The sequence below is a fragment of the Channa argus genome, chromosome 11 (assembly GCF_033026475.1).
Source record: "Channa argus isolate prfri chromosome 11, Channa argus male v1.0, whole genome shotgun sequence".
In the NCBI taxonomy this organism is placed as follows: domain Eukaryota; kingdom Metazoa; phylum Chordata; class Actinopteri; order Anabantiformes; family Channidae; genus Channa; species Channa argus.
The window spans coordinates 25,801,677-25,829,445 of NC_090207.1; the positions used below are offsets into that span (position 1 = coordinate 25,801,677).

Sequence of the window (27,769 nt, forward strand, 5' to 3'; positions counted from 1 at the left end):
CATTTATATAAGTTTGTCCTTTATCTTGCTCTCTGTCTATATGTTAATCACACGAACAAGTACACAGTGAAGATGCTTAGACAGTGATAATCAGCGTCACAATGTGAAAGATTGGTTAAGAATATAATCTTTTCTGTCAGAGCCTCGAAATTGTCGAATCTGATCTCCTGAGTTTTCATCCTCTTTCATGTCACACAACATACAATAAGTGCTTTATCATGACTGGTATCTGATATGTCAATAGAAAATTTTTTGTTTCACCGGAACTACTTTGTAATTACAACTTTGACATAGAACACTGTTTCCCCACTAGTCAATAATTTATTAAAAAAAGAGATAAGATTTCAGCACTATGAGAGTGGTTGGCTTGAAACCTGGCACTATTCTAAAAATAGTCCAAATGGAAATCAGAAAGCTTGGCATCCAAACCACATTTTATGTTTTTCCAATTTTGCAAGTGCACTAAAGGACTTTGCATGACATTCTTACTTTATTGCTTATGCAGACCTTTTCTTATATTATCCTTTACTTTGAAGTACTGCTGCCTTAATTTGTTTTATTTTACAGTGGCATCACACCCCCACCCTCTCATACCACCCCACTTTCACTCTCAGAAAAAAACTAACAAAAACATGTGTCCTCTTCTCCCCAGGTGCTTCTGCAGCTCATTAAGTCTATTTAAGTTCTTTCCCTTCTAATGTTTCAGGGGTGACAAAAGCATGCTTCAACTACCTGTAATTGATTTGAAGGTCAAAACAATCCAAAAGATGTTTTTACACTAGACAGGAACAGAACCGTGGTTCAGTTTGATCCAGACGAGACCACCTGTTTTAGTCGAAGGAAATTCTGGTTTGCTTCCAACCGAAGTCTGAAGCACCCTTACACATTCTATTTTGATTCAAAAACTGAAAAGTCAGAATGTCAGGACCTCAAAGGAGTGTGTGTTTGTAGAAATATAAGCTGTGCTGATACAAAAATAACTACAAATCATGATTAACTGTCCCAAAAACTTTGTTATTTGCCACCAGAAGCCAGCAGACAGAGTTCTGAAGCTAATTATGATCCTTCATCCACTGCTCAGTCCAGTTAACTATTTGCTCCAAGTTACGCTCCAGGTCCTCAGGAGTGTTGCTGGGCAGCTGGTGGACAATCTCCTCACTGTAGGCCTCCATGGCCTCCTCGTAGATGGTCTGGAAGATCTCACACTGCACGTTGTCCTGCAGCTTCTTCCCTGTGTATCCCCTGGCAGTCATAGAGACAGAATCAACCTCAGACAAGCAGCAGAAACAACTCTGCTAATAAAGGGTTTTTCTTTCCCTAACATTCTGAAGCAAATCAGAATCAGTTTAATTGGGCAAGTAAGTTCAATACTTTCGGTAACCTTATCATAAACGTTGGGCAACAGAGTGTTTAGACTGACCAAGTTAGAAACAACTGCTGTACTTTATGTAAAGATGCCCAAATAAAAGTGAGCTCAATTAAAATCATACTAATGAAAAAAAGGTTTAATCTAATACAGGGTCTACTGTCCCTTTAACAAATATATCACTTTACAAAAACTGTAGTTGGAAAGTAACAAGTTGCAATAGTAAACATACACAATGATTCACATATCAATTAATGTCATTAGACTAATGCCTTTTTTTTTTAAAGAGGTGATACAGTAGAATACCTGTGATGTGTGTTGTTTGAGTATCATATACCATTCAGCAACGAGAAATAAATGTGGAAAAGGCAGCATGAGGTGGGATCCAAAGAAAGAAAAATAAAAGACTAGTGTAATTGGCTCCTGCTGTTTTAAAGTGGCATGCAGCTGTGCCAAACCATATTCCCCAGTTATGTGCCAGTAAGATTTAGATATGTGTTTAGTTTCGTGTGCAAGAGAAACACAAGTGACATCATGCACAAGGTGATGGTAATTTTTAGTCATTAGTACAAGATCTGAGACCTCATGCAATAAATTAAGAATTGTTGTTGATCTTAGCCATTGAAATACGTTTGTACCGTTTGAATTGAAAACCTAAAGTCACACTGGAATTAGGTGGTTTATTCACAGGCCTCAAGTTCCATCTGAGCCATTCATTAAGGTTCTGCACATAAGATAAATAAAGCACTTACCTGCTCTCTAATCGTGTGTACAGCTGTGTGTTGTCTGTGCGGAGGACAAAGACGATGTGGAACCAGCGTTCAGGAAACAAATCACAGCCATGGTAGTCAACAATCACACCACCTTCCACCATCTTTTCATCCAGCTCGTCCACCACCTGCAGGATCACAACAAGTCACGGTATTTCAAATCCCCCCAACCTCATTCAGTTTGTAGTATTTTACACTGATTTTTCACGCTTCAGCTCACAGAAGGACTCTCCTCACTTAAAGTTATCATTTGTCTGCATACAGTATTTAGAGGAAAAGAGCACCTCCTCCTTCACTTCTCTCCAAGATGGGAAGTGCACCAATGGTTTTATGTTTTACAGAAACATTGGATGCACCCCCAAATCTGTGTCTCCATGTTTATGCAGTACAGATAAGTCAATCAGAACCAGGTTCAAAGCTTCCATGTGAAATCTAACTCACCCTATCCTCATCCAAAATTGGACACTGGTACTCTTCATCATAGCCTTCATAAAGCTGACCTGGGAAAAGAGAACATGGATAATTAGAAAATCCTCACGATATGTTTAGCTTTTAACTGGCATCTAGGGTCAGCTACAACAGCACAAGACTACTGACAGGTTTAACTTGTGATTCAACAGAAGGATAAAGGAAGCTACATCCTGTAATAATTTCTGTCAGCATCAGACATTTGTTTTCTGGCTGTATTTTTGTTATTTGGGAATGTTTTTACCTTCTTGGGCCAGGTCTCCAATGTTTATATAAGTCAGCCCTGTCTGCTGGGCTAGTTCCTTTCCTAAAGTGGTCTTTCCAACACCTGGGGTTCCTGTAGCAGAAAGAATTAACATCAAATTGGATGACACCATTCGTCATAAAGACGCTGAATTTTCCCTTGGCCTATCCAAAAAACTAGGATCACATAGACTTCTTGCTGGTTATAGGTCTGGTGCCAGATTTGGCCAAAAGGTGATGACAGTGTTACAAGGACCGATTATTTCCTTGTTGGTTAAGTTGCTATTTATTTTACAAACTAATCTATATATTGTTTGGTCTATAAAGTAAAATATTGTAAAAATGCAATCTTAGATTTATCTATGTTTTTATCTAAAAATTGATAACTATAATGTCAATTAAATGATTTGATGCCATCACTGCTTTGAAAATTAGCTTTAAAAAATCATCAAATCTTATTCATTCTATTTAAAAAGTGACCCTTTAAAAGCAGTTGTTTTAACCACTTTATTTGCTGACAGTTGGCTAATGCATAGTAATATATCAACACGTATTAATGAATATATTTTTTAATCTGTATCTGTAAATGAATTAAAAATGTTAGATGAATAAAGTGGAGTAAAAGTACAACATATCTCTCAAAATGTGCAGTTAAATAAACTTAAACCCACAATAATTCAGTAATGTAAAAAACACACAAATTAAAGCGATTATAAATCACCAGTAAGTAGAATATTTGGTCGCTTCTTCATTTTCATAGCCTGCTAGCAGTCAACACGTGTCTCGATGATGGTCCCTTGAAAGGCAGAATAGTCCTGTTATGTCACGTCATACCATTTCAGAAACACTCTTAAAGCTCTGCGATAAATTTGTAGGAACAAACATGAAAAATGAAGTGGTTCACAACATTAAAGACTCGCATGAATCGCTCCTTTTTCGCTAACGCAACCATCTGAGCACCAAACACTGCAGTAAACCGAGGCTTCACGTCAGTTTTGCGTCAATTAACAGCCAGTTTCCGGCACATCGAGTTCCCGGAGTTTAAATATGTAAACTTCACTATGCTCCACAGCTCCCTTAACCCTTCAGTAACTTTACTGTTGAGCCCTATTTAGATTCCCAATTTAGTTCTCATGACCCCCGAGTTAAAAGTGACGGAGATACTCTAAATGATCGAACTAGGTAAGTTAAAACAGAGCTTAACTTAAAGTTAACGTAGCTTTTCATAAAGTGGTTAACCAATTCTACTATTCCGCCTTAAAAATGTAAATTGTTAAAAGACGTAAAAATGTACTTTTTTTTTTTATCAGGTAGCACTTATATAACACGTCAAATATTTGGGTATAGCATTGTGTCTTACGTGTGCTGATTTCTGAATGCACTTAAGGCAGCAAAGAGACAAGTTAAAAGAAGTGCAGCTAAAATTAAAGGCATTCATTCTTTAAGAGCGAGAACTTTCATTTTATGCGTTGCCTTGTGTTGTATTAGCCACCAACAACGGCTCCCTGGCTTTGATAGTTTCCCATTTCTGCGTTGAACAGCCTCCATCCATGTGAAGCAGCACGGTGAAGGATGAACAAGCTTTCTCTGGGAGATAAAGCTGCGTCAAGCAAAGTAAGTTAAAGGCCTACATGTTACATTACACACACCTTTCTTTGGTTGTGAGGGTAGTATTAACATAATGGATTCCCCCTTTTCCCCTTCCCCAAACCTTAACAATCACGACTAAATGCCCAAATCAAAAGACTTGCTTTAAGACCTTTTGTAGGTTTTTCTTTATTTTATTTGAAAATGACTAATACCTGTGGTGCTGGGCAGACTGTGGAGCATAGCAGAGCACGGAGAATGAGTGCTGACCACAGTGATTGCTAGGTTGATTCTTAAAAGTTTCATACTATAGCTTTAATATACTCTTTTTGTAGAGATAATACACATTTATCACATATGTATAATGTATGTGCCACATTTCCCCATGGTTAATTGTGTTTTTACATATGTTCTACTTAAAAGTTGGCGTGTAAAAGTTCTGAACCAGCCCTCTAATACATTTAGTTGAACTGTACCATAGGTGAATCAATGGGTGGATCCCTCTTTCACTGATTTTCCTGGGGAAAGCTTTTCACTCCCTGGAAGGAGAAAGGGGAGTCAGGTGTCGTGCTCTAAGGCTGAGCCCAAGAGGCAGAGGAAGAGGAAAGCAGATGCCAGCACTTCAGACCTACGCACTTCCTACGTACTGAAAGACTCGGTCCAGAAGGACCACGATGAGCCCTGGGTGGACAGATACTCGCCCCGTTCACAGGTCAGCATCATACATTTGGATTCAGCCAATAACTGGGCCAAATGACTTTTAGGTCATATGTACCTCGATGTGTCTAAAGTTCTCTGTCATCACACCATGGCAGTAGGGGATCGGTGGTTTAATTTTATTTGATGTAAGTTTTAAATCTCTAGTAAGGTTTACAATATTTATTTTCATAGGCTGAGCTAGCTGTCCACAAGAAGAAGATAGAGGAAGTGGAGAACTGGCTGAAGGCTTACATAAACTCAACAAAGGTATTAAAAGGTTTATTTTTCATTCTAATAGTTATTTTAATAATTAAACCTTTGCCGCTAGACATGTCTCTACTTGGTGTGATCATACAGTAAAAGATTGTCTGTAGAGGTCTTGAGTGAAATAAAGGTTCAGGTTTATCTGGCCCACTGTCCTCCACAGGGTGGGATCCTGCTTCTGACAGGACCATCAGGCTGTGGGAAAACGGCTACAGTCCAGGTTCTATCTCGGGAACTGGGCTTCAGGATTCAGGAGTGGACCAACCCCATCAACCTGGAGCCATACAGTAGCAGTCAACATGGTGAGGAATTTCTCATACTGTTCTATCAATGTAAAACAAAAAAACAAACAAAAAAGATGAAGTTATCGACATTAATATAAATGGAAATTGGCCATCTGATGGAAATTGCAGCTGATGAATTTCATTGATTTATTTTGACATATTTTTTGCAAATGGGCATGAATGCAGGGCCGTTGCAAAATAATAAATTATCACAGGTACCTCCACAGGTTTCCCCAGTTTGTGTTTCTGATGTGGCTCTAATTCTCTGTCACTTGTCAGACTGGAGGATGAATGACTTTTCCTACAGCTCCCAGTTAGCCCAGTTCCATGAGTTTTTCCTCAGAGCCAACAAGTACAACTGCCTGAGGATGGCAGGCGATGGGGGACAAGACACAGACAAGAAGCTCATATTGGTGGAGGTATGTAGAACATCTTCAGCTGCAGTCTGTGTCTATATTTTACCTGATAATCATAGAATATAGTCACAATATAAATTACTTTGTTTTTTTTCCCCTTGAGTGTAATTTAGCTCATAGCTTAAAATCTGTATTACAATTTATCACATTAACTCAACATTGTTTATCAATAAATAAAAAATTATTTACCCTGTCCAGTAGTAAACTAAAAAAAAAGAGTATATTCAACATGTCTTGACCTATCAAAGTAACTGTAACCCATCTTTTAAAAGTTAATGGAGTGATCAGTTGTTGTAGTTTCAGGTGCATACATTTAAAAAAAAAATTAAAACCATGTCAATAAAATTAGCATTTGAATATTCAAAATCTACAAAGTTGTATGCAGAAATTTGCAGGTTTAGTAAAGCAGATTATTAAAACATAGCTTTAACAGGGCTATGTCTAGAAAATAATGAAATAATGAACGAGTCGGTCTATAAACTGATCGATGGCAAGAAATATCTTAAAAACAAATTAGGAGTTTTTACTTTTTAAAGGAAACATCAAACTGAAATGCTGCTGTCTTTACTGTATGTATGTATTAACATTTTTCAGTTTTCAGTGCATTTACATGCAGCTTATTTTTATTTATTCATCCATTTTTAAATTTAATTAGAAATATTCTCCAAAACGTAGCTCACTGGAGAGAGGTGCTGTTGATACCTCCTGTAAGTCAGACTCATCAAACAGCAATGGCAGGAGCACAGAGATCTTCACTTCAAAAGGCTTTAAAAAATTTTATTACCGATTTTTGCAGCATACTATTTTAGTTGTAATTTCATAATAACAAGTACATGACGTGCTGGGCAGACCATAGCAGGGTAGCAGAGCAGTGAGATGGAAGACTGGGTGTGTCTCATCCTTGCACTAGCTTATCATAATTGATAATATAATTTTAATATTGCTTATTAGCTTCTCTCCTAGATTTTATAACGTTGCAAAGCTGAGTCATTGATCGGAAGTGGTTTTTGTACACTAATTTGGTTTGTTTTTCCTCAGGATTTTCCAAACCAATTCTACAGGCAGCCTGGCAGCCTCCATGATAACCTGAGGTGGGAGTCGATTGAGTTTCTCACTACATTTCCTTTGATACTTTCACATTATAAAATAAATGACTGATGCAATGTGGCCTGCACTGATTTGTGTTCTAATCTCCTTTAGGCGCTTTGTGAAGACTAGTCGATGTCCTCTGGTGTTCATCGTGTCAGACAGTCTGAGTGGAGACAGCAGCTCACGCATTCTTTTCCCCAGAGACATTCAGGAGGAGCTGGACATCAGCAACATCAGGTTCTAAATTATGCCCACTGCTGCTTGTGACAGGGATGTTGTTTCACTTATCAGCTGTAAACTGATAAGGCACAAATAATCCAGCATACCTGTGACCATGTTTTATAAGTTTGTGGTGGTGGACAAATGTGTACTATGGTTTTCAGTGTCTGTGTATTCAGGACTTGATTTACTAAGAGGGGGGCTAATGACTACAGTACAAGTACCATCCCCGTTTCCACAAAAGTTGGGAAACTGTGTTTAAAGTTAAAAGGAAATTTCACTCATTTTCAACTTGCTCGCATGGTGTAAATATACAATAATGCTTTTAAAATTCTCTCTCACGTACCTATTTAAAAATATGTCTCTTCCTCTGGCTGAAAAATGCCCCCAGGATTTTTACATTATTAGGAGTTCAGATAATATCATCTGGCGGAGCACTGGAATAGGAGGTTGACCACGATTACAACCTCCATAGTGTAAGCAACGAGATGACATAATTTGAACTGAAGGTTTTTCCAAGAGATGTCATGTCACAACCTTTTGGAGAGGGAGCATTTTACACAATATCCCATACTTTCTGGAAACTCGTTTTGTACTTTAAGAAACTTAATATGATGGTGAAACATAAAAGGACAATGGCAAACAAAATATAACATAAGGATACCTTGTTTATATTTGAGACCTTGGCCTTCACACAGCACAAGTAGACATTTCCACTTTATGTACTGCACTGCCACTGAAAGTCAGGAAGAACAGAACCTTGACTTTCATTAACAGTAGCTAATGAACAATAACTGCAATGTAGGAGTAACAAACATTAATCAGGAAAATAAAACCTAATTCACGTAAGAAAGAGAAACTCAGGGCAGTCCAGTGAAATTAGTGCTGTGGAAATGTAAACGGATGACCGAACAATGTGCTGACTATGTCCTAATGATGAAAGAAATGACAGAGAGAGAAAGAGCGAGGGCATATGCGAGATGAAAGATTCTGCTTGAGGCTGTGAGGAATTTAAAAATGTAACTATGCAAAAACAATAGTGTGTATCCGTACTGTGGCCACATGCCTAAGTGTGACATTAGCATATTCTTGCCACAATATTCAGAACATGCATAATAACCTATGCATTGCTGCATTTTGCCTCCATTGAAATAACCTAATAATTTCAGTGGATCACTCATGAAAGAATAAGGCCATTTATATTTGAGAGGGTCTCTTGTTCCACTGACTAAATCTGAGAATACAATGTTTATAGTTTTGCAATTGCAGATATGTTGCCAGGACAACAAGCTCAATATGACTATGAAAGAACTAATAGATTTATCATGATTTTTTATAATGTCACATCATCAATAATATTATCCAGCTAACCTGTCAATCTATGCACTAGAAAAGAGGCCCTCAAACTTGGATTGACAGGGCATTGACTACAATTGTTCTTCATACTGCTAACCTCTGTACGTCTTACAGAGTCCATTCAGGGGGACCACTAGATTTCCCTTAACATGTTTTCAATCAATTAATCAGAACTTTATTTATATAGCACCTTCTGTACAGATTAACCCAATCCAAAGTGCTTTACAGATGATTATTTTGTATGTTCTTTGTTTCCAGTTTTAATCCAGTTGCTCCAACAACAATGATGAAGGTCCTGACCCGCATTTCTACCATGGAGGCAGGAAAGGTGAGAGGAAGCCTTGCGTTTAATTATACAGTACATTTTGGTACAAAATGTTTCCTACAATATATTTTCTCATCCTTGTAAGCAGAGCTGTGGAAGGATGTGTGTCCCAGACCAATCAATGTTGGAGACGCTGTGTACAGGAAGCTCAGGGGATATTCGCAGTGCCATCAATAGCCTCCAGTTTTCCTCCCTTCCGGGTCAGTATTGTGTTCACATACCACACCGCACCAGACCAAACCCCATCACTTTTGACTGTATTGAACCCCTCAGTGTCTTTACTCAGTACAAATATTGTTGCCCACTCTCATGGTCTGACCTCTAAGAAGAACTACTTCCTCTTCGTTGTAACTTTCCAGACACATCATTGGAAAAGGGGCTTTGGAGGATGAATAAGGAGAGACCTGCTTCTTCACTTGGCAAAGTTGTTTCCAGAACAAACCAGAAGAAGAAGTCCAAACACTCAAAGGAACAGGAAAAAGAGCAGGCTATTGGAGGGAAAGACGCTTCCCTTTTCCTGTTCAGAGCGCTGGGAAAGATCTTGCACTGCAAACGTCAGTCCAAATTTCCACAAAAATCTTTCTTCTGTTATTGTTCTTTTTAGGATTTTTTACAAAGAAAATATCAAAGCCAACAATTAATGTGTCATTCTAAGTATGTGTGAGTATCTAAGCGAAATGTATCTTAATTCTCTGTGCCACAGAGCTTCATTCAGCCAAAAAGCTATTGAAATTTCATCAGTGACCCACACTTTAGAAAGAAATCACTCATTTTGACCCAGTTCCACATACACTACCCTGCTGCGCAAATACTCAGTAGAGCACCAAATGTGGATTATGCCACTGCTAAAAGTAGTCCCAAGCAAAAGTTACTATTTTCTGTTTGAGTACAATTTCATTAAAACATACAGCTGCTGATTTACTTAGGATTTCCATGAAGAACACTGCTGAACAGTGGCTTTGGTCGATCTGACATTAGGTTTGCTAACAAATGCGGAGGCAAAGAGTTTGTTAGCTTGTTTGTAACTCACCAACAGGAGGGAACCACGAAGGCGCTGAAGCAGCTGAAGTTGCTCATCCTGGTCTCCCACCTCACTTGTCTCATCATCACAGAGAAGCACTGTTAGTAGACCCCGAGGTACAGAAATGCATGTAACAAACAGCTTCCAAAAACATCCTTTCAGGCTTTCAGAATACTCATGATTTGCCTGTTTTTGTTTCTTTGTTCAGTTGGTCATTGAGCGGTCGCACATGCCTGGAGAATTCTTCAACTTGTACCTCCACCAAAATTACCTGGACTTTTTTACTGAGGTTGAGGATGTGGAACGAGCCAGCGAATATATGTCTGATGCTGACCACCTAACTGCTGATTGGACGGTCAGTCTACTGCTGAAGGCTAAAGAGATTAATGTAGCATACGACTAGTTCCGTACTCCATATGCAAACATCTTGGCTGACAAAGATTTTAAGATCTTTGTATCTTAGCAGATATTAAGGTCTGTGCTGTCCTTTTTTTCAGAGCCGCAGCATCATGGTGGATTATGGGTCTTCAGTAGCCACCAGAGGGCTCCTTCACTCCAACAATCAACAAGTGTCTGTTGGCTTTAGACCGCTGCACAAACCCAGCTGGTTACTAGTCAACAAGAAGGTCAGACACACTGGTGCTGTTGCTCTGTCATTACTTTAGATGTGGATTGAAGTTGTAGACTGGTTTGTGCCTGTGTTGTTTGAACAAATACACGTGGTATTTTCAACATAGGAGTTGAAAAGGGATTGATAGCGCTGACCAAACTAAAATTACTTTGAGATTTGTGAGAAAGATTCAATAATAAACAACTAAGACTGTTATCAAAGGGTTGATACACTTGAATATAGGGTAATTTTACTAAATATACTGAGATTTTTCCTGATTACAGAGTGTGAGGATGAATGTATCACTGAAATACCAGGATAGTGTTGTGGTTTAGTCGCTGTCCTGTAGAAGTAGACTTTAACTGTCACTCTTCTCTCTGATGTTGTTCCTCTCAGTACCGGGAGAACTGCCTCGCTGCCCAGACCTTGTTCAGGAGCTTCTGTCTGACACCTGTTAGCCTACAGACTGAGCTGCTACCATACCTGGCCAAACTCACCAACCCTATGAGGAACCAAGGTAACACACACAAAGATACACAAACCTGTGTTGCTTTGTTCGTTTTTGATTTTGCTTCTGGAATTTTTGACTGTGAACAACATTCATGGTTGTGTTTTATGAATATTTAAACATTCTTGCTGTGACAGTCTGTCAGCATAATCAGTAGAACATCGTAAACTCGTGTGTATGTTGATTAAGTTAATGATTTGTTAATTAGTGATCTGTGTTGCAATGTGTCTCCCAGCTCAGATAGCTTTTATCCAGGATGTTGGTCAGTTGTCACTGAGGCAGTTTCCTGGCAGGTACAGCATTCACTTTTAACTTCCCATAATGCAATTAATCCCAGAATCTGCAGTCAAACAGATCCAATCAGCCTTTACAACAGTCTGAACTGCCATGTTGACAGAAGAGAAGAGTTGAAGAAATATTTCACATCTTTATTTTTCTGTGCAGATTACATTTGGAGGCTCTGACAGACAAAGAAACGGGCCAGCTGCAGCTGGAGGAGGATGAGGAGGGGAAGGAGAAAGATGAGGGTCAGGGTGGAGCTGAGGGGGATCTGCCAGCCAGTCAGCCTCAGCCTACAGCAAGCCAAGTCCTTTTGGAGGAGGAGGACCTGATCATAGAGGAATACAACAGTGACTAAAACACACAGCTCTGCCATACACACACTGTTTATACTGTGACAATTTTTCTCTTTTCATTTGTGTTGTATGGAGTTTTAAAAAATTGAGATATTGTTCAGTATGAAGGAAGATGATCACCATCTGAAAGATGTTGTTACTGCTGTTACCTTAACCTTCATCAATCGTATCTTTATGACTGTGATAGTAGTTCAGGTAATACCAGTATTTGTGCCTCATTTGAGGCGTAATGTGTAAAAGATTTAATACATTTTCAAACAAGCTTGTCGTCTTGTAGAACCTGAGTTAAATAATAAGTATTTATTGTTTTTAGTGCCTGTTAAGCACTTGTTTCTGTACTTTACATTTTGCTTTTGTTTTGTTGATTTGCTTACTTTTGTGCCTGTCCAGAAATGAGCCCAGCCTCTAACTGACACCTTTCCTACTGGTGAAGAATACGAACTTGATTAAATGTGAATATGCAGGTAAATAAAGAGTTTGGAAAGTTGATCATGGGGCTTTGGAACATTATGGTGTTCTTTCCCTCACACACCCCTTCGACCAATATTTACTCAACAGTTTCACAGGAAGCTCATTTGAATATTCCCTCTATTGGTGGTAACTCAGGATCTGCACCAGGAACTCATTAAAGTATTTTCAACTTAAGTTCATGAAATTGCTTCAACACCTGTTTATTCAATGCTGCCCCAAAAATGCATTTCATATTTCAGTAAATAAAGATTCTTATGCAAAAGATTCTGACTGGAGATCTTATTATTAGCATATCCAACATTTAACAGTATCTTCTGTTTTTGCCCTAGGTTAAATGTGGTATTTCAGAAATGTTAAGGTATTTTTACATTGTAGGTTATTTGTTTTTTTTTATTTATATATATATATATATATATATATATATATATATATATATATATATATATATTAAAAACAACTTTTATTTTGACAGTCATTAGCGGAAATAGTGAGTGTTACCGTTTAGCTTGACCGAGAGAAGTACGGCTGGCGGACGCGAAGGGCTACGTTGTATTATTGCTCCCAATGGAACCATATGTAATACTTGCTTTCAAAGTGCTTTCACTTTGTAACTTAGTCACTAGTTAACTTTGTCTTGTGTGTGTGTGTCTGACTGTGTGTGTTCCGAGACTGTGAAGCAGCTGCGAATATAAAGTTAATTGCTTCAAAGTTGCAGGTAAGAGGAAGCTAATCTATGAAAACCAATAATAATGACCGAGGTTAGCATGAAAGCAGCACCACGTATGTTAGAACCCACCTGTTACTTCTGTAATAAATATTGCATAACGTTAGTTCAGATATTAAATGTGAGCTTCAGTTCGTTATGTTTTTTGTAAAAATTCTGCTGCACACACCAGATGTTACTGTACTTAATATAGGATATGACAGATGTTTACAAGCATCAATTGGTCCGGTAAGACACAGTCTGGGATATGCTACAAAATAATACCTTTGTACTTATGTAAAGTAACTGTGCACTGTAGTGAAATGCAACTTTGAGGCAATTCTACTTTACTTACTGCTTTAAATTTTTATTTTCTGTTACTTTACACATGTAGCAAGCCAAATAGTGAGCTTTTACTCCACCATATATATGTGATAACTAAATAGTTACTTTTCAAATACTGGTTAATAAAACAATAATAAGAGTTTATTGAGCCCTGTTGTAAAATTCACAAACTATCCAGCAAAATGTAAAGTAATTCAAATACTCATATTCAAATCATATGATCATTGCAACAATGTATATGATAGCTCCATCTATACCAGCTGCAACATTAATGTGATCAATAAATTAATGCAATAATTATTAATAAGTCAGTCATATATCCATTGTGACTACTTTTACATTTGGTACTTTAATGATGTTTTTGAGCTAAAAGGTCTGTGCTTTTGAATGGCAATTAACAGAGTATTTATACACTGTAATGATACTTTTACTTAGGTGAATGATGTCAGTACTCTTTACACCACTTAATATAACATTAGGGAATTAGGTCTTTTGGGGATCCCAGGTGGTGGTTAATGAAGATCCAAATAAGTTAATGATAAATATATACACTCACTGGCCACAGGTACATCTGTACAATCTAATGCAATCCATAACTATACTCTCAGTTTATTATTGCAGTCATAGTGGGTGGTGGAGTCATAGTGGAGGGAATTATAAGAAGAGGTGGTTCGAAAGTTTTGGCCTTAATATTTAAAATGAATGAGAGGGCCAGACCTTCAGAACCACCTCTGATGTGTTTTGTGAGGGTTTTGGAAATAACGTTTGTGTCTGTGGCTTTGCAGGTTTAGGTTTAATCTATTGCAGATGCAGGAGGTCAGTGAGGTCTGCGGCCGGGATGACGACATGGTGGATGGAGATCTGGGTGACGGGATGAGAGTCAGAGCAGCGCCTAGCTCAACTAAGAAGAAGAGCCAAAGCTTTGCCAGTGTCTCAGAGGCACCACTGCATGGAGCAGGAGAGGCAGCCTGGATCCCTGGACTGAAGACTGCAGAGCCCGAGCAGAGAGCCCGCTGGAAGCTGCCACGCTGTAGTAGGACAATCTGTGAACTTTTTATTAAAATAACAGACGTACTTCTTGATAATAAAGGGTTACAGAATAAATTTGTGAATTTGTGAAGGTGGTTAGGAGAACTATTGGTTATTTGCCATTTCTGTAATATTGCAATCATTTAAAACTCTTAATGAACACGTGTAATTCCAAGTACAAAATGTTTGCAGTCTCTCTTGTGGTAAACATCCATTTATTATCTGCCATTGTTATTCTATTGGGGTCACAGGGGGGCTGGAGCCTATCCCAGCTGTCATCAGGCAAGAGGCAGGTCACTAGTCTACCTCAGGACCACAGAGTGACATACACAGACAGACAAGCATTCACACCTACAGGCAATTTTATATTCACCAATGAACTTAACAATGAACATGCAAGCTGCCAGCTGGGGCGCACACCTGCAACCTTCTACCTGTAAGGCACCAGTGCTAACCACTTATGCAAAGTCTATGCCCATGATTTCTGCTTTTTCGCAAATGTGACCTAATCTTAACACCCTGTACTGTGTCTTAATGCCTCACGTGTAAGCTGCACCAGAGTTGATGATGACAGTTTGCCAACATACAGTAACGCCCACGAAGGAAAATCGAAAGTTAACTTACAACAAGAACAGAATAAATATCAGGAGTAATAGAGAAAACACATGCCAATACAAGCCAATTCATGAACACAAATCTATGAGAAAATGCATAAACATTTACTGTGACCTCTAATGTATGAGTATACTCTTTGTGATTTGTAGGCTCTCTTGTTGACCTGTCCAAAGACGAATTGAAAGACAGACTACAAGAAGCAAATGAGGTAGAAAAGTAACGAAAAACAGAAAAAGTTATACAACTGGCAAACTGTAACTTTTGCTTTTTCTGTACTATGTCTGTGACAGGTTATAGAGATGCTTTGTTGTGAGCTAGAAGTGGCACATCGTTACCTTGAAGGCAAATATGAAGCTTTGAAGATCTTACAGGGAAAGGTAAAAAAAACACAAACATAGTAAAATACTGCATCTCACTGTTCTGTAGTTCATAACCTAGAGAGGTACACATCTATCCCACATATGATACTGTATTACAGGACAAAAACTCCTTGTAGACATCCATAATAATAATTTCTGTTGATGCACGGAGCAATCTAAAACCATTTGTAAAGCTCTGAAGGTTGCCAGCAGCACAGTGGTCTTAATAATTGTAAAAAATTCCAGTAATAAAAACGTTCCAGTAAAAAAAAGTTTGGAACCACCATTAGACCAAACTAAGTAACTAGACAAGAAGGTCCATGGTCAGGGAGTTGACCAGGAACCCAGAGTTCCTTTAATGGTCTGCACTTACTGCTTTTCCACCTTACGAGACTTTTGACACCAGGTGCAGATCATCATCTGGTGATTACCATCCCTACTATGAAGTGTGGTGGTGGGAACATCATGCTATGGGTGGGCTTCTCAGCAGCAGGGACAGGGAGACTGGTTAGAACTTCAAGAAGGATGTACGCAGCCCAATAGGTTCTTAAGGAAATCCTGATTCAGAGTGCTTAAGACTGGAGTCACAATTGACCGTTTGGTATGACCATGATCTAAAGCAAAGTGCCAAGATGAAACTGGACTCACTGTTCATGAGTGGTCAAACAAATCTGTGGAGAGAGTTGAAGATGATAGTTCACAGACACCTTCCATCCAATCAGATGGAATGTGGGATAATCTGTCAGGAAGAATGGGATAAACTGCCTGAATGTGAGAATCTTTAATGTTTGCTGTAATTAGGGTCAGGATACTTGAAAAAGAGAAAAAAGTTCTTTTACATTTTTCACGAATTTATGAATTTAAGTAAAACATTTTCCATTATGGGTTATAGAGTGTGTAATTGATGGGCAACACATACAGAACATTCAATTTTAAAATAAATGTACAATGCAGTAAAAGTTGCTAAAAGTAAGCAAATTTTACGATCAACCGTAACACATGGTTGTCCAGTTATCAATGTAGGTGTTTAAATTCCCATCACCAAATTCCCAATTTATGAGCATTTCTGAGACTGTAAAATAGTCAGTCTTAAACAGTTGACGGACAAAGTGTTCACAGCTTGTAGTCTGGCTGACGTGAGCATTATATAGCGTTAACAAAAGACTTCTGAGGAGCAGTCTTTCACTTTGAATCACCTTTGACTCTGAAATCTTGGAGCAGTTTCCTTCAGTCACTGAGGAGGAAGAAATCAGCCTCTGTAGTGATAGGCTGAGATAAAAACCTGCAAAGTCTCGCCTTTCTTCAGCTGATGACTAAAAACTGCTGTTTTTTTTTTTTTTTTTATACAGGCCATTCTTGACAAAGCCACAACTCACACTAAATGTCTGGTGCAGAAAAGTGAGGAACGGGCCAAAGCTCTGGAGAAGGTAATTGCTGTTCTTTGGCCTCTGGTTCATAAAATTGCAAGCTGCTCAAATAAAGGCTTGGTCTGTTTGCTTTAACATTCTTTAGGAACTAACTGCTCCTTTTCTGTTTACCGAAGAAACACAGCTGCAATACTACAAATAATGATGGCATAAAGACAGAATTCTCTGTTGACAGTTCCATACTGATTGAATATGAAAGTATTCCACCTTTTATTATTTAAAACATTAAATCATGATTAATTAAAATAAGGCTTTTTTGAAATTAACAGAAAAATAAATAATGTCAAAGAAGGTCACAGGTTTGCATCCCCAGCCATCTGCCGCCTTTCTGTGCGGAGTTTGCATGTTCTCCCTCTGCATGTGAGGTTTCCTCCCACAGTCCAAAGACGTGTATGTTAGGTTATTTGGTGGTTCTGAATTGCCTGTAGGTATGAATGTGAGTGCGAATGGTTCTCTGTGTGTGTATGTCTCTCTGGCCTTGAGATAGACTGGAGACCTGTTCATGTGGACCCTGGCCTCTCACCCATTGACAGCTGGGATAGGCTCCAGCTGCTCCAGCTGCTTATTCTGTGTAATTACCTTACAAAGAATAAGCAGTTACAGATAATGGATGGATGGATAGATGACTAATGTCAAATTGAAAACAAATATTTACCAAAGTAATCAAAGTGAATTAAAAACATAAAGCAATGAATGATTGCATAACAACATTACAACCTCGAACCTGCATATGATAGGTTTCAATCACCTTTGAACATCTTGACACTGTTATTTTTCCCCATTTTCTTTTGTAAAACTGCTCAAGCAAGGGATCAAGAATGAACAGGCCTTTTCAAGTCAAGTTGGATTGAGGTCTGAGGCTTGTTTGTGCCTGAACATTAACCTTGTCTTATCTAAACCATCTCTGTGTAGCTTTGTCTGTTTGCTTGGGGTCATTGTCTTGCTGAAACACAAATCTTCACCAAATTTTCTTGCAAGTTATTGTGATATTTTTCTGCATTCATTTTACCCTTTACATTTACAAGCCTTCCAGAACTTGCTGTAGAAAAGCATTCCTACAGGCAAACACAGTGTCTGTCTGATGACCAAACAATGACATTTTTGCAAAGAACCTTGGTTCATTTGACTTCAGAGTCTCCCACATGTCATATTGCAAAGTCTAGCCAATTAACGTGACATTTCTTTCCTCTGTCACTCTCCCAGAAAGCTTTGACTAGCAGGGACAATTTGATTGTTCTCAAAGTCGCTAAAATCCTCCAATCTTGCCTTTTTTTCCAGTTTCCAACACATCAGCTTCAAAAAGTGGCGGCTCACTTGTTCCCTAATAAATCCAACCGTAAAATTGATGCCATTCTAACAAGATGATCATAATGTAATTCATGTCACCTGTCAGTAGTTTTAATGCTACATGGTTGATCTGTGTACATCAGGACTTGTGTATAACCATGGGCTATATCCATGTGGGTTGATGATAATAAGATATGGGGTGGCTGTAGCTCAGTTGGTCGTCGTTCGAGCCCCGGTCCCAGGCTATATGTCGAAGTGTCTCTGGGAAAGACACTGAACCCCCCCAACAGCCCATTCCCATCCCGGGTTGTGCAGTGTGTCGTGAAGGGCATCCGGCGTAAAAACTGTGCCAAATCAGCATGCGGTTAAAAAAAATCCGCTGTGGCGACTATGAACTCACGGGATAAGCCAAAAGGACAAAAAATTTAAATTAAAAAATACAAATACGATAATAATAAACTAATTAAAATATGCCAGTCATGTTCTGCTCCTTCCATGTCTTTCAGGAGGTGAATAGTCTGCAGTGGGAGCTCAGCTTCAACCAGGTCCAGATGAAGAAGTCTGAGCAGTCCTGGGAGGAGAAATACAACAGGTCGCATTTACTCCCCACACGTCTCATGTCTTATGTTTTTTTTCACTGGTTTATATAGTAACTATTGTTGTTGCTGCTGTAATTAGAATTCTGAGTGAGAACAAGACCCTGACTGATAACCTGGAGCAGAAAGGGAGCGAGATCCTGCAGCTCCGGGCAGAAAACTCTGGTAAATGATGAATAATGTAGAGTAATTCTGAGTGGACCTAGACATGTCTGCACATATCATCTTCACTTGTGAAGTGTCAATCAATGTGGACTGGAGTGTAAGTAATTAAGTGACCAAACCCTATGCTCGCCGAGTATTTCTCCAGACCTTTCAACCATAATTTTTGATTGTTTACAAATGGAAATGATTTAATAACTTAAAAGGAAATGGTCTGTGTGTTTGTGTGTGTGCAGCTCTGAGTCAGCAGTGCTTGGAGCTCCTTTCCATGTTGAATGTGAAGGAGCAGAGAGTTTACCAAGGAACCAAACCTCAGCACAGCCCAGATAGAGAAGCAAGTGTTCTGGAGGTGAGAGAGCACCAATCACTCCGAGAGTGGGGGCTTTGAGTGAGGTCAAGAATTAAGACAGAGGCTTTAAATTGATTACATTAATTTCACACAATTCCTCTCAGAACACCAGTATGGTCAGCTACATCTTTATATAATATTATCTGCTAAAATTACATTCTATTGTGGTTTGAAATGTAAGTCTGCCCCCCATATCATCTACCTTGTGTGTTGTGTATGTATGTAATTACTTAGTATTTTGTATTCTTAGTTGAGATGCCTTTATCCAAGTACCAGGATCTGTGCTGATCTGGGCATATTTTAAAGAATTGATATTGACCAAAATAAATCCAATCCAAGCCTATGCTACTATTGAGACATTCAGACTTTTTATTTTAAATTGCCACTGAAGCACTTGCAGCAAGATGTGCAGGTTTGATGGAACAACAATTACTATTTGACAAAGAGTCAGTGAGACAGTCAGGTCAGTGTAGAAAACATTGTTCCAGTATTTAATGAATTGATACGGCTTCACTCAGTTTTAAAGCGACATGTTCTATTTTATTAAGTAGATACTAGAGATCACTATTGACCGATACTACAGTTTTTGGACAGGTACTGGGGTCAGAACAACTAGATCTTCAGTTTACAGTGTTTTGATCTCACAAAAAATATTAAAGTAGCCGATTGTCATATCAGTGAATTTTTCCAGGCAGTAAATCTGTGTAATTGCTCATTTTACAGGGTTTAAGGAAGATCTGCTGACATTGTTGCAAAACGTATACCTGACAGGTGTAGTCATGGTCCTGACAGTCTCTGTGTGTTTTCTAGCTGGCAGTGTTAGGGGCCTGCCGGTGTCCTGGTACTGCTGAAGCTTGTCCATGCAGTCGTACTGCAGCTAATAGCAGGAAACAACTTGTCCAGCTGCAACAGGAGGTAAACTAGCTGACCAGACCTTCTCCTGCTCTCCAGACACTGTTCCTCACAAAATGTAACATCTGTCAGAATAACATTTTATTCTTATCTTCTTTATCTTGGTTTTGTTTGGTGTAATAAAACTATTTTGTCCCTACAAGATTTAAAACTAATTTCCGGACCAATAACTTCTCTAACCTTCTCAACTGCATGTCATTACCCTGACTCTTAATCCAAAGTACACATTTGGCCTGTGAGACAATTTCAAAGGGCACACAAATTTTGAAATGTTGTTTTATGTTGATAAAGACAGAATTTTCTATTTAGATTTAAGTTTTCATTTCTTATTCTAAACCTAAAAAAAGGTTGAACTGGAGCAAATGTAGATTCTAGATAACCTGCAGATTGATTATAAATTGATTTAATACAGAATGTGACTGTGTAAGGTTAGATGGAGTTTAAGTTCTTCAATATTAAAAATCTTCCTATACCGTATCCTTACTCACATTATTAATGATGTCCTTTTTTCCCCCAATGTTTCTTTATGCTACGCCACCATAAAGTACGTGTGTCTGTTTCTGTTATTCAGCTTGATGCACAACGTTTGAGGAGAGAGGAGGCCTTGATGGTTGCAGATGCTTTTCGCATTGCCTTTGAACAACAGCTGAGGAAACGAAGCGAACACTTCCTGCTGCTGGCTGAGGCCAACATCCTGAAATCTCATCACTACAAGGCTGACGGCAAGTAAAATATAGTTTAATTTTAAAGTTGGCTGTCATAACAATATTGGAATTATTTCTTTGAACTATTTACATGCTGTAACACAAAGTCAACATCTTTCAGCTTGTCCCTTTAGGGGTCGCCACAGCAGAACATGTTCCATACGTTGATTTGATTTTATGGCAGATGCCCTTCCGCAACCCTCCTATTTTATCTGGGCTTGGAACCGGTGGTTGCACCTGGTGGGCTGGGATTCAAACCCGCACCCTTCTGCATCCCAACTCAATCCACTACCACTGAACCACTAGGCCCAGACATACATCTTTAAAAAACAAAACCCCCAAAGTTTACTTTATTTGGGGTTTCCTGACATTGACACAGGGTCAAAATTATAGATACAGGGTCAAAAATACACATTTAACCACAAAGATTATTACTTCAGTGTGCTGAACTGTCTTTTAGTTTGGCAAGCTCAAGGCTTCTTAACTTCTCCTTAATGATGATGACTGGGTGCAGCTAGTACTGTGTCCGTGCCAACAATAAAAGTTTGTTTGACAGGTTTCATTGGATTGGCCAACTCACAGTAAAATGGTCATTTTAGATTTACACATGTCAGAGATGTCTGTTAGAGACATTTCTACAAAAGCTGCAGATTCCAAGATCATCACAAACAATTTTACAATCCCAATTTAAAAAAAGTCTCTAGAACAGCCTCCTTCCACCTACAGAACATTGGCAAAATTACGAGCATCCTGTCTCAAAGTGATGCCGAAAAACTGGCCCATGCATTTGTTACCTCTAGGTTGGACTTCTGTAATTACCTACTTTCAGGATGCCCCAGTAACTCCCTAAAGAACCTGCAATTAATCCAAAATGCTGCAGCGAGAGTGCTGACTGGAATTAGAGAGATATTTATGATAGCACATATTTCACCTTCACTAACTTCTCTCCATTGGCTTCCCATAAAATCTAGAATAGAATTTTAATCCCTGCTTCTTACATATAAAGCTCTGAATGGTCAGGCTCCATCATACAGTATATAGAACACCTCATAATCCCAGTAGACCACTTCGATCTCAGAATGCAGGCCTACTTGTGGTTCCCAGAATTTCCAAAGTTAGAATGGGAGGCAGAGCCTTTAGCTATCAAGCTCCTCTCCTGTGGAACCAGCTCCTAGTTGGAAAGCAGGAAGCAGACACCCTCTCTACTTTTAAGTCTAGGCTTAAAACCTTCCTCTTTGATAAAGCTTATAGTTATTTATAGTCATGGTGCTGTAGACTTAGACTGCTAGGGGACCCCCCCCCGATGCACTGAGCTGCTGTCCTCTTCTCGTCCCTCTCTCCTCTCCTTTCACCCCACAATTATCACATCTGTATCTCATTAACTTTGTTTGTTCTTTCTCCCGTAATTGTGTTCTTCGTTCTGTCTCCGTCCCTTTCTGCAGGTGTCCCCGGCTGTATGTTTTCCAGTGTGTAGCTACTGGTCCTACTATCCTGCCCAATGTTTTGTTATTGATTTTGTTTCTTTTTTCTTTTCTCTCTCAATTTTCCACTCACCCCAATGTCTATACATATTTATAGTCTCGACTTTATTCTGTAAAGTGCCTTGAGATGACTTTGTTGTGAATGGTGCTATATAAATAAAGTTGAGTTGAATTGAATTGAATTAACAACATATCGGATGTTGAAACTCAGATATTTTACCATTTCATGGCCTTTGTAGATAGATATTTTTTAAAGATGTGCCAAATGTTTACTAGTGGTGAAAGGTCAGGACTGCAGGGAGGCCATTTTGACACCCGGACTCTTCTCCTATGAAGCCATGCAGTTGTCATGGATGCAGTATGTGGTTTATAATTGTCTTGCTGAAATATGCAAGGTCTTCCCCTCAAATAGACATTGTCAGGAAGTGAGCATATGTTGCTCTAAAACCTCTATGTATGTAGCATTGATGGATCCTGTCCAGATGTGTAAGCTGCCCACACCATAGGCACTAAGCATCTCCAGACCTGTCTGCTGATAACAAGCTGGATTGTCTATCTGCCTTGAAAGAAATTTCTACTGATTCTCTGAATCTTGTAATGATATTATATACTGTAGATGTTGGGATCTTCAAAGTCTTTGCAATTTTACGTCGAGGAACATTATTTAGAAAGGTGAACATCTGCCCATCTTTACATTCGAGAGGCGCCTCTCTGAAATACTCCCTCTTACACCTTTTTTGAGATGTGTTGCTGCCATCACATGTATTATGACCTAATATTTTGGCAAGGTGATGGCTACCTGTTATAGAACTATCAGCACATGAAGAACTGAGCAAATCAGAATAATAGGTATTATATATAGGTATATAAATCAATTGATTTTTATTATTATGTAAATGTAAGTTGGTTTTATATATTTTTACACGATAGAATTGTGTTGCAGTTGCAATTGGGCAGATCATCCCTGCAAAGGATAAGAATTGTTACCTCTCCCTAACTGTTTATTGACTTAGTTATTTGTTTATGACTTTTTGGAGTTAAAAATTGTAGATAAGTTGCGTATCTGACATTTCTGACAATAACACAATAAACACACTTTTAGTCGTTAATATACAGTTTATTTCCAAAAGACTTGATCATGTATCCCAGTATGGCCAGCCGTGTAATACATTTCTACATCTCTATCTTTCAGGTGCTAACAGGAGTCCTTTAATCAGTGTGAGCCAGAAGTTGAGAGGATTGCTGCCTTCCAGTTTGGACGTGAATATGTCTGATGATCTTTTAGTCACTCTAGACAGACTGCTGGACTTGGTTAGTAAGAACCACACTAGTTAAACATATCTGCCACACTATACTGTAGTTACTTCTGCTGCTCCCCAACGTAGAACAGTAGCAAATTGGAATCGTCCATAACTGTTCAAAATCAAACTATTATCTATACCAGAGATTTTCCATGCCAAGGCCCCACAAATAGCATTAGCTCCTAACCTGCCCACCCCCCTTTGCGAGATGACTTAGAAACTAAAGGTTCACATACTTTTGCCACACACAGCTATTTCTACTTTTGTCTCCTGTGTTTTGTTTGTTTTTTTGGGGTCACTTTATGTAGTTTAAAACTTATGTTATTCAGGTCTAAGTTGACAGCCTCTTCTGGTGCTTTTTGTTCAAGTGAAAGGAATTTATCATAGACAAAGAAGAAAATAATTTTGAAAAACCATATCAGAAAAAAAGATTTAGAATTAACTTACATAGCATTCATGCTCATCTATCTGCAAGTGGACAAATAGTACTGTACATTAGAACCACCTCTTCTCTTAATGCATTCCAGTACAAGCCTACTACCCACTTTAACTTCAATAATAAACTCATAGTCGAATTATCACATATCTGACAGTTTAAACCTAAAAAAATGAGAAAATATAACCGTGTAAAAGTAGAATTTATGGAAGAGCCACTGAATTGTATTAAATTGCACAGGTGTAGATGTTGTGCCAGAGCAGTGTATTTCCACAGATTTGACATCAGTCGTGCAAATCTATAGATACAGTGTTTAATGAATAAGCAGGAGCAAGGGTCCTGTATAAGTACATGGCCATGCAGTCTCATGCTCAGACTGTTGGTACTGGCCGGGTGTTTACCTATGCTAAATGGGAACAGTTAGAATCTGCTATAGACAACAGTATCATCATGAGAACAAAGGTATGAACGCTTTCTGCAGTTAACAAACACGTTGTGAATGTGACTTTTTTTTTGCGTCTTTAGTGAACAATGATTTGTTTCTTTCTGTAGCTGAATGACAAGGAGGAGGCCCTGGCCCACCAGAGGAAGGTGAGCATCATGTTAGCTCATAGCGCTGAGGAGCTGCAGAAACAGCTGCATCGAGATTCACACTGCCTGCCATCAGGTCCATCAGAGTCCAGCAAGCAACCTCAAGATCCATCAGAGCTTCAAATCCAGTCACAACAGACAACTGATTTATCAGAGTCTAAGATCCAACCACAAGCTTCATCAGAGTCCAACATTCAAGTGCAACAAGAGCCAACAGATTCCGAGCTTCAGCCAGGACAATCACTTCATCTGTCAGAGTCTAAAACTGAAGCACACAAGCTGCCAGATCCATCACAGACTAACACCGAGTGCCTATCTAACCACAAAAGCCAGAGGTGTGAAGTAAAACAATCAGACCAATCAGGGTCCTTATCCTGTAACACAAAACACCAGAAAAGAATGATGGAAGATGCGTGTTTCACAGAGGAGTTGGACCTAGCATAATGATGGGGACTGGGACTGACCACTCAGTGCTCACTTTGAAATTTATGCCAGCAACATGTTTACCAGTGTGTTTCAGCAGCTCATTAGTTTAGGGCCTCCTTTGTTGTAATATTTGCCTCACAATGTTTTCAGTGGGTGGCAGGTTTGGACTGCAGGCAGGTCAGTTTAGCACCCACATTGTTTTACCCCCGAGCCATTCGGTTATAATACACATTCTGTTGCTGTTAGTACTGGTTGAGTTTTGATATGGATCAGCATCTTCTTTGACAAACTTAAGTACAGCAGCTGTTAATGTTATATAGCAATTTTGTCAGCTGCATCAGGCTTAATCAGACGGACTCCTCCAGATTTACATTTATTTATTTTGAAATGTAAGTTACTATTTATACTATGGTTTGGTTGAATACTAGTGAGAGATATGCATCCATACTGCCCAGTATACCTAGCTAATTAATAATTTAAATTCATTATTTAGTCAGTTATTAAAATCAGTTTAAAATTGTGTATGAGAAGGGCCATTACATGCATTCTGGGTGTATGAGATGTAAACTAAATATCTTTTGATAAATAATAGAGTTTCTGTGCTGTGTAGTACATTTTTTGATTAGAAGAATAACATTGAGGATTTTTAAAAGTAAATAGTTTATTTTCAAAACAAGTTTTAAAAAAATTGGGGTTTTAAGAGGTTTTCTCCTTGAACCTGTATATGTCTTAAACTAAAAGAAAATGCTCCAGACCCTCTCAAGTTACTGTTTAAACTTTTGAAAGAGCACAGTTGAAAGATGTTAAATGACCAGATCTGCAACAATCACAAACAGATGAACAACTCCAAATGAAGGACCACAAACTAAAACTTTCTTAAAGAGTCTAGAAAACGATCAGACAGCAAACCTCCACGAGGACACGCTGTTGTCAAAAGCAAACACCAAATGACCACAAAACACAAAACTACCAATATTAGATACAATGCATCCACAATAGACATCGATTAATAAAAACTGACTACCCTCAAACACACACAATGGTATAAATCTAATGTAGAAATAATACAAAAAACTTACAGCCTCACAGCTGGAAGGTCTTGATTCTAATCTACCTGACAGCTGTGGCATCTCTGTGCACCCATTTCCATTTTCTCCTTGTGCTTGCATCAGTTTCCTCCCACAGCCCAAAGACTGCACTTCTGGGAATTTGGTGACTCTGAGTTGTCCATAGGTGTCAATTTTTGTCTGTCTGTGTTGGCCCTGGCATAAACTGGAGACCCATCCAGGGTGTACACAGCTTCTTACCCAATGACAGCTTTAATCAAAGCTACTTACTTCTGGCTGTTCACAGTAACAGGTGAACTGTTTCTGGAAAGAGGTGGAAAATCTGTCATGTTTGCTGTGAGTTGAGCAGCACAGACCTTCATTGTGTCGGGATTCCTCCGAACCGAAAAGTGTGTCTCTGACATACGAAACCAAGAAACCAAATGACCCATGTGGAAAGATGCCACTAAAGTCACAAAACTGCAAACACGGGACCTAACACAGACTTCTTATCACTTTGGCCCCATGGGTCTGGATCCATTAAGAGTGTTTATTTATCCAGTATTGACTAGGGGTGAGTGTGAAAATATAGATTTATTTCTTTTTGTTGGCGGATTTACTTAAAGTTAAATGACGGCATTGCTACACAGGGAGGGACCAGCTGAGGGCAGTGTTTGTCTTTTCAATGCACCAACAGTACGACCTTCACTGTGCATTCATGGAGCTTTGTGGTATTTGTCTTCCAGCATCACTGAAATAAGACTGAGATGGAGTTGATTCCAAGTCAAGATAAGATCATATTTAATAACCAATAGGAAGAAAATTTCCATATAGATGTAAAGGAACAGTATGTATCCTCCAGTCTCTGAGAGGTTTATTCGAGGCTCCTACATGGAGGCATTTTATTGATATTACTTCTGATTTTCAGAGGCTCAAATGTATATGATATCTTGTAAGAGTAGTCTCTTCATTGTGTATTTTGCTAATAATACTGGTTTATTCTTGTCTAAATATTTACATTTCAGTACAATCAATTATAATTTTTTTATTTTAAGTACTGGTAATTTATTATTTATTTGGTGCAAATTTATTCTGCATAGTAGAATTATGAATGTCAGAGCAGTAACATAATTGGATTAAAAACATAATAATAAATTTAGTGCTAACCCCAGACAGACTTTGGCAATGCCACTGGCTCGAAGTATTTTTTATTTTAAGAGACCAGTCTTAATGCTGTTACAAAGAGTTCATTATAATGCAGAAATAACATTTGGATGTGGAAATACTGAATTCTTTCATTAGGTGTCTACAGGGTCTGAAATACACAACAGGATGTAAAAATCCACAAGCAAAGATAAAAAACTGCTGAGGAAGAAAAAGATGCACATCTGCCAGATGCCAGGAGCCAGAGGACACCTCGGGTGGGAGGATTTTGTGCAGCGTGGTGCAAGAAGGACAGTATCACTAATCGGTGAAAAAATGTCCCGTGTTTTTATAAACTGCAGTATGTAATCCTGCCCTGGGTAATGCATTACTTTCATACCTGAGTACTATAAATGTGTTATTTCAATGATATTTTACCCATATGGACTCTAATCTTAATGCAGACATGATTTAACTGGTACACATTACTGCACAGCCTATATTGACTGAAGATTTATGACCTCTG

General features: G+C 38.6%; 3 protein-coding genes across 6 annotated transcripts; 2 read left to right on the forward strand and 1 right to left on the reverse strand.

The window, feature by feature from the left end:
• Positions 1-307: 307 nt before the first annotated feature.
• ak6 (adenylate kinase 6) lies at positions 308-3,866 on the reverse strand. Its single transcript, XM_067520205.1, has 6 exons — positions 3,731-3,866; positions 3,569-3,643; positions 2,849-2,941; positions 2,578-2,636; positions 2,119-2,264; positions 308-1,242 (listed from the first exon to the last, which is right to left on the reverse strand). The coding sequence occupies exons 2-6, from the start codon at positions 3,603-3,605 to the stop codon at positions 1,053-1,055; spliced, it is 525 nt and encodes a 174-aa protein (XP_067376306.1). The 5' UTR covers positions 3,606-3,643; positions 3,731-3,866; the 3' UTR covers positions 308-1,052.
• Positions 3,867-3,868: 2 nt separating this feature from the next.
• rad17 (RAD17 checkpoint clamp loader component) lies at positions 3,869-12,595 on the forward strand. Of its 3 annotated transcripts, none has more exons than XM_067520199.1 (17): positions 3,869-4,029; positions 4,336-4,461; positions 4,916-5,146; positions 5,326-5,400; positions 5,561-5,699; positions 5,961-6,100; positions 7,136-7,188; positions 7,298-7,423; positions 9,020-9,089; positions 9,175-9,286; positions 9,446-9,640; positions 10,123-10,223; positions 10,316-10,462; positions 10,605-10,733; positions 11,114-11,234; positions 11,461-11,518; positions 11,670-12,595. In XM_067520199.1, the coding sequence occupies exons 2-17, from the start codon at positions 4,420-4,422 to the stop codon at positions 11,860-11,862; spliced, it is 1,932 nt and encodes a 643-aa protein (XP_067376300.1). In that variant the 5' UTR covers positions 3,869-4,029; positions 4,336-4,419; the 3' UTR covers positions 11,863-12,595. The 3 variants fall into 3 exon arrangements, with proteins under 3 accessions (XP_067376300.1, XP_067376303.1, XP_067376302.1); XM_067520202.1 differs by having other exon boundaries at positions 3,870-4,029; positions 4,366-4,461; XM_067520201.1 differs by having other exon boundaries at positions 3,870-4,029; positions 4,389-4,461.
• A 256-nt stretch (positions 12,596-12,851) lies between these two features.
• On the forward strand, positions 12,852-25,652 carry ccdc125 (coiled-coil domain containing 125). 2 transcript variants are annotated; one of them, XM_067522081.1, is made up of 12 exons: positions 12,852-12,907; positions 14,165-14,412; positions 15,173-15,231; positions 15,314-15,400; positions 16,732-16,809; positions 18,603-18,688; positions 18,775-18,857; positions 19,091-19,203; positions 20,014-20,118; positions 20,687-20,837; positions 23,493-23,611; positions 24,590-25,652. In XM_067522081.1, coding segments are annotated over exons 1-12 (1,614 nt in total). In that variant the 5' UTR covers positions 12,852-12,905; the 3' UTR covers positions 25,073-25,652. The 2 variants fall into 2 exon arrangements, with proteins under 2 accessions (XP_067378182.1, XP_067378183.1); XM_067522082.1 differs by having other exon boundaries at positions 12,854-13,046.
• The last annotated feature ends 2,117 nt before the right edge of the window (positions 25,653-27,769 follow it).

Coding starts and splice junctions, on each gene's coding strand:
- rad17 (XM_067520199.1), top strand. CDS start 4,420: ATGAACAAGCTTTCTCTGGGAGATAAAGCTGCGTCAAGCAAA. Junction 7,189..7,297: donor AGCCTCCATGATAACCTGAG/GTGGGAGTCGAT, acceptor AATCTCCTTTAG/GCGCTTTGTGAAGACTAGTC. Junction 9,090..9,174: donor CTACCATGGAGGCAGGAAAG/GTGAGAGGAAGC, acceptor CCTTGTAAGCAG/AGCTGTGGAAGGATGTGTGT.
- ak6 (XM_067520205.1), bottom strand. CDS start 3,605: ATGAAAATGAAGAAGCGACCAAATATTCTACTTACTG. Junction 2,942..3,568: donor ACCAAATATTCTACTTACTG/GTGATTTATAAT, acceptor TTTCTGCTACAG/GAACCCCAGGTGTTGGAAAG. Junction 2,637..2,848: donor TGGAGACCTGGCCCAAGAAG/GTAAAAACATTC, acceptor CTCTTTTCCCAG/GTCAGCTTTATGAAGGCTAT.
- ccdc125 (XM_067522081.1), top strand. Junction 20,119..20,686: donor TTGTCCAGCTGCAACAGGAG/GTAAACTAGCTG, acceptor TCTGTTATTCAG/CTTGATGCACAACGTTTGAG. Junction 23,612..24,589: donor TAGACAGACTGCTGGACTTG/GTTAGTAAGAAC, acceptor TTCTTTCTGTAG/CTGAATGACAAGGAGGAGGC.